The sequence below is a fragment of the Eretmochelys imbricata genome, chromosome 22 (genome assembly GCF_965152235.1).
Source record: "Eretmochelys imbricata isolate rEreImb1 chromosome 22, rEreImb1.hap1, whole genome shotgun sequence".
NCBI lineage: Eukaryota > Metazoa > Chordata > Testudines > Cheloniidae > Eretmochelys > Eretmochelys imbricata.
In genome coordinates, this window is record NC_135593.1 from 7,034,735 (window position 1) to 7,041,155 (window position 6,421).

At 44.0% G+C, this 6,421-nt stretch overlaps 1 protein-coding gene across 1 annotated transcript; it reads right to left on the reverse strand.

The window, feature by feature from the left end:
• Positions 1-4,842: 4,842 nt before the first annotated feature.
• KCNJ1 (potassium inwardly rectifying channel subfamily J member 1) lies at positions 4,843-5,961 on the reverse strand. Its single transcript, XM_077839867.1, has one exon. It carries the CDS (start codon positions 5,959-5,961, stop codon positions 4,843-4,845), a length of 1,119 nt encoding a protein of 372 aa, XP_077695993.1.
• Positions 5,962-6,421: the final 460 nt, after the last annotated feature.

Sequence of the window (6,421 nt, forward strand, 5' to 3'; positions counted from 1 at the left end):
CTATCTTCTGCCTGCTGCACCACTGTCAGGCTGGGATTGGCAGGCGTTTCCTGCGGTGACAGTCAGCAGGGGCTTTGTGGGAGGAATATGTTTCATTCCAAGACTCCCAGTTAGGTCCCAGCATGAGCCAACTTAAAGGAACAGGTTTGCCGTTCCATTTTGGCCATGTTGTCATTGACCCAAGGATTATCCCCCTCCGATTCTCTTCTCTGTTGTCCCAGCTCATGGGCTCTAGGGTTCATGTGGTGGGGAGGTATGGTTCAAGAGACCCTTTCCCATGTTGTCAAGTGGGAGAGGAATCCTCACTAGATGAGCAGGGCTTCTGGTGATGGAAAAGGTTGAGAACTATTGTCCTAGCTATTTAATGTATACTAGCATTATTACTTCCCATGGTATAGCAGGGCCATCTTGGAGCCATATAGGTAAGAGCTAATGAGCTAATAAAAATAATCTTATGGACACCCATACCACCCAGATAGTGAGGTGTAGGGAATCAGGCACCAGACTGGCAGTCAGAAAACCTGGGTACTGTTCTTGGCTCTGCCCATGACCCTGGCCAAGTGGCTTTGCCCCAGTTTCCCCATCTGTAAAATGGTGGTTGAGCCTCCTTTCGTGAAGTACTTTGAGATCCGCAGCTGCAAGGTGCTGGGTAGCATTTCTTCCGTCTGAGGCTCTTGAAGCACTCTGCAAATTGGCCAGCCTCATGTGCCGTATGAGTTAGGGCATGTGAGCCCCATTGTTCAGAGGAGAAAAGTGAGGCACAGGAAGGTGAAGTGTCTCGCCCTATGTCAAGGCCAGGAACGAGCCCAGATCTCTTGCCTGCCAATCCAGTGCTCTAACCACTGCAGAAGGCTTCCTCTCATGCATCTCTAAGCAGGTTAAGGATGATTAAGTAGGAAAGTGGTAAAAAGAAAAGGTAAAATGCCTCACAATGGGCTAAATTCTGGTTTATCCTTGGTGAGTGCTCTGGCGGATTGGGAGGGGCAGGGACATGTTCTCACACCCAGCGCATCTGCGCAGAACTTAGGAAGAGCTCCGTGAACCCAAGAGGAGGTGGCTAGTGGGCCTTTAACTTGTCTTCTCTTGTCCACTTCATTCCCTTTTTCTGTCGATTTCTTTTCTCTCTACTCGGTTGGGTTTTTTTTTCAAGCCAACTTTTATTTCCTTCCTTTGGCTGACCAACAACTATAGGGAATCATCAAAACCACGCACAGATAGCTGAAGGGTGCCACGACCAAGGATGGTCCTTTCTCCTGGTACAGAACGGGTCGGGGCCCCACTGGCAGTGCAGGGAGGAAACTAGTAGAAAAGAAAATATAGCCTAAAAACCAAGGGGGAAACCATCCTGACACTGAGATCTGCTCCCGTTTTACAATTACGATGATTCAGAGGAGCCCCAGTCATGGCCAGGACCCCATTGTGCAAGGCGCTGTACAAACACAGAGCAAAAAGACAGCCCCTGCCCCCAAAGAGATTGTGGGATTCCTTGTGCCTTGTGGGATAGACTTCTAAGGGCAGTGAAGGGAGCCCCCTCCCGCTGAGATCTTTCAAAGGGATCTGAAGAACATGCAGTAGGGAGCCAGCCAGCCTTGGTATTGGAGAGGAACTAGATGGAACCTACTGGACTGTTTCCAGTCCTAAGGCCCCAAACCAGCAATGGGATTCTTTCCATTTACTTTATTGGGAGTTGACTCAGGCTCTGGAGTTTCAGTGGCTCTGTCAGCCTTTGTAGAATTCTTCCCTTTGTTCAAGGGGAAACAGAATCTTCTTAGTTTTAATTCTGAAGGCAGCCTGGTGTTTGTTGAGACAGCGTGGTATAGCTCCTCCCTCCGTGGGCCTGGGCTGAATTCCTCTCAGGGGATGCCATGCAAGTGGTAGCAGTATGGGAAGCTTGTAAATGCTAGACTAGGCTACATCTAGGGAAAGGACATGAGTGACAGGATGGCCCTGTGTTTAGGGGTTGAGAGACCTGGGTTCAAGTTCTTGCTCTGCCAAAGATTTCCTGTGTGATCTTGAGCATAGCCTCTCTGGGCCTCAGTTCCTCATGTGTAAAATGGGGATAACAAGGCTTTCCTATCTCCCAGAGGTGTGGAGAGAATGAAAATTGTGAGGTACTCAGATACATGGTGGTGGCTGTCATATAAGTACCTTAGACAGACTGAGGAAGTTTTACCATCACAACACTGACATGAAGCAAGACCATTTTAACAGTGACATTTATGAGGTTGCAAAACTGAACCACCACCAAGGTATCGGGCAATTAGTACCATGCAGGTGCTAAAGGAGGTTCACTCAGGAAGCAGGCTAGATAGAGACCCAGACAGTGGACAAACTCAGCATGCTGTCTTCTATGACATTTATTTTAATAACTTACAGTGTGCTCATCACTGTTGCATCTGGACGCACAACATTAAAACAAACATCTCTTTGTATCCACCTGCACTGAGTAGCAATGCTAACCCTTCTGCCCACAAGAAAAGAATTAGTGGGTGGGTGGGTGGGTGAAGGAGTGGAGACAATATACAATGAAGGGTTGGTCACTCTTCATACTTAGGGCTGACTAATCTTCAAATGCTTTACAGGCATTAACTAATTGTTCCTCACAACACCCCTGGGAGGTAGGTGAGTACTGTCATCCCATATTACAGGTGGAGACCCCAAAGTATGTGTTAAAGTGATTTGCCCAAAGCCAAAGAAGGAGTTGCTCTGAGAAATGAGATTGGGACATGAGAGTTCCTGGCTCCCTGTCCTATGCCCAGATCTCTACACTACGCTCCATCCCACTCATTCTCAAAATAACTCTCAGTATGATTCTTGTAATTTTGCCTGCTTAATTCTCCTTTTCCGTTCAAACTGTTCAGATCTGTTAGCATTTAGAAGGGGATGAAGTAATATCTTTCATTGGACCAACTTCTGTTGGTGAAAGAGACAAGAAGTTGGTACCGTAAAAAATATTAACTCACCCACCTTATCTCTCTAATATCTTGGGACCAATGCGGCTACATCGACACTGCAAACAGCATTTAGCATGTCATTTGCATCACAAGCATGTTCAACATGGACTTGTGTTGATTAAACTGATGGGGAAAAGCCCCAGGATCACCCACACCTCTTTGTTTCATCATTTGGACACTCAACAGTAGAACTCAGTTGAAAAAACAAGGAGGGCATGATGAAAAATTCACAAAATGTTGGCTGAAACTTCTCACTGGTGTTTCAAACTTCACTGAAAAATCAAAATTAGAAAAATGTTGACCAGCTATGCACAATATACTTTGCATACCTGATTGTTAGTGATTGAAAGCTCAGTGTCGCATGCCTGTGAATGTTTTGCTTGAATAAATGGGATGTATGATTTATGGCTTAATCCAAAGCTCATTGAAGTCAATGGGAATCTTTCAGTTGACTTATTTATTTATTAGTCAGTTGGTTTCAGCCTTTAGAAAATTCAATTTTGAGTGTCTCTGCATCCTCATTGCTAGTGTTGTAGGCAAAGACCTATCATGCTTCAGAGAATAATATATTTTATTTTTGTTTTGCATATAAAGTATCTTTTTTCTTAAAAGGATACATCTAAAGCTGATCAAAAAAATGTACAATGGAACAATTTTTCATCAGAAAAAGCAGATTCCAAGGAATCAACACGTTCTCCATGAATATTTCAATTCCATCAAACCATTTTTACTGCCAACCCTGTCTTTCCCCAGCTCCCAGATTGCCTGGACAACTGCCTCATGGGGCCACCTGACCTGCCACGCAGTCAGCTTTCTGGGAAGTCCTATGAGAGTGAGTCAGTCAGCCGGGAGCAAGGCAAACAATTCTGCTTTGGTTCTCCTAAAATGGAATTTTTCAGACTTTTTCCTCCTGCAAAAAAATTTAAATTTTTGACATTTTGTTCTGATTTGGAACAAAAAATATTCTTCCACAAAATCAGAATATTTCATGGGAAGGAAATTCAATTTTCTCGCCAGCTCTAAATACATCATCATGACCCAAACTTTTCCTTTGCTTCTAGCTTTCCAAGAAACTAGAACGTACTAAGGCTTCACTACAATAGATTAAGAAGAGTCAAACAGAGAAAGATAGAAGAGATCCTGGGGTCAAATTTTCTAAGGAACCTATGTCCCATTTTCAAAAGTGACTTAGGCTACTAGGAGAAAATCAGTGGGACATAGGCTCTATGGCCCAGTTCCTCAAAAGTATTTAGGCACCTAACTCTCATTGATTTCAATTATGAAAATGGGGTTTAGGCTCCTATGCCACTTAGGATATGTCTACACAGTAGCTGGGAGGTGTAATTACCAGCTTGGGTAGATGTACATGCATTAGTTCTGCTCAAATAATCCCAACTGCCCTAGTACGTAACTAGGGAGCCACGTAGGATTGTAGATGTACATTTAGGCACTTTTGACGATTTTTTACCTATCTCTTCTTTTCACATTTCATCCCAAGAACCCGCTCCTCTTCAGCACATCTGAAGCCCTCCCTGTGTCTCTTCTTTTAAGGCATGTTGTCAGACTTGCTTATGGCTCAAATGCCTTTGGGAACTTAATTGAGTGAGTTGGACATTCCAATTTAGCAGCTTAAATGAACATCCCGTAGGTATAAAAAATATATATTCTATGAAAATATATTTATATATATATATAATGCAGTTAAATAGCCTCTCGAAGATCACTGGTGTGGTGGTCTGCTTTGATTTAATTCTTTTGAGAAATCAGGAGCTATTTTCATGTCAAAACAGCCCTGTTCATTTTTCTTCTGTGCTACTAGGTTATTGGGCACCTCCGTATTGAGTTTGTGTTACGATGAAAAATGCCCCAGTCCCATGTGCATACAGAGCTACATTTTTGTGTCACTGGTTTCACTGACTTCTGATAGAATGAAGCCAGGGTTGTCGTAACCTCTCTTTGCCTTCGCTTTAGCATCCTTCTCATTGTAGAGGCAAAAGGCACAGTGAGGAGTCTCTACTTCCACGGTCTTGCTGAAGTTGTGGAAGTCTACTCTATACTTCCCTTCCTTGGTCTTGGACACGATGGGAGCAAAACGGTAGCCCCAGAGTACCTCCTCTGGGATATAGGATGTCCTGACCTGACAGGTAGCACTAGTGGCTTCCACTGTACCATCTAAAAATACCACTAGCTCAAAATCCTGCTGGAGGATGGTTTCCACTGACATGTGGAAGAACGGGCTGGTCTTATCAATGATGTGGTAAATAGTCAAGGGGGAGATGAAGAAGAGGTTCTCATTGCCAGCATCCACCACAAAGTCTATGTTGACCTGGTCCAAGATGATAGTCTCTCCTTCTGGAGTGATGGTGGTCTTCAGAAGCTTCCCATAGATGTGGCTCCCAATCAGTAGACTCTTCCTAAGGTTGGCCACCCGGATAAGGAGGCACAGCTTGCCGCCTCGTTTGCTAATGACCGCATTCTTGCTGAAGGTGATGGTCTTGGCCCGTTTCTTGGACCTAGAAATCTTAGCCAAGATAGCGCCACACATGAAAGAGTTGATGATGACCCCAAGGATAGACTGGAAGATCAGCAGGAAAATGGCAGTGGCACACTGCTCTGTGACATACCTGAAGCCATAGCCAATGGTAACCTGGGTTTCCAGGGAGAACAGGAAAGCAGAGGTCAAGCCGTTTATGTTCTCCACACATGGGGTGTGGTTTATGGAAGGACTGAATTCAGGAAGATCTTTATGTATATATGCCACAACGTACCAAAGGAGACCAAATAGGAACCAACTGCCTAAGAATGCTGAGATGAAGATGGTCATCTTGTATCTCCATCTTAGGTCCAGGATGGTGGTCCATATATCAATCAAGAAGACAAACCGTGACTGTTCTTCCACGTTCCCAAACTCTATGTTACACCTTCCATCTTTAGATACCAGCCTTGCTCTTCGGCGACAGCGTTCCGTCAGATGGCTGGCAAAGCGCTTCCGGAAGTATTTGAACATTCCCTCTATCGACAAAGTAGTCTGGACAAAGAACAACATTTTTTAAACATTATGGCAGGTGATAGTTTTATTTACAATTGGAGAGAGAGGAATGAATCCTGTACAAGACTTAAGATGTTGACTTACTTATGAAAAGTTATGACATTAGCACATTGGCCTTTGGCCATTTGGGAAGGATTCCAATTCATATATAAGGAACCAAATGTGTTCTTACCCCAAGGAGCATTCCAGTGAAAAACAATAATAGCAGTTTGCTCAATAAGCTTTGCAAACGTGAATGAATTAAATCTCACAACCCCCTGTGAAGCAGCTAAGTATTGGTATTCCCACTCTCATATGAAAAAACTTGAGGCACAGAAAAGTTAGATGATTTTTCCAAGGTCATACAATGGCCATAATTTTCAAAAGCGACTTGTGAGTTTAGGTGCACAATTCAAGACCCCTTAAAGGGGCCTGGTTT

What these genes read in the sequence shown, in the direction of transcription:
- KCNJ1 (XM_077839867.1), bottom strand. Translation starts at nt 5,961, where the DNA reads ATGTTCAAATACTTCCGGAAGCGCTTTGCCAGCCATCTGACGGAACGC.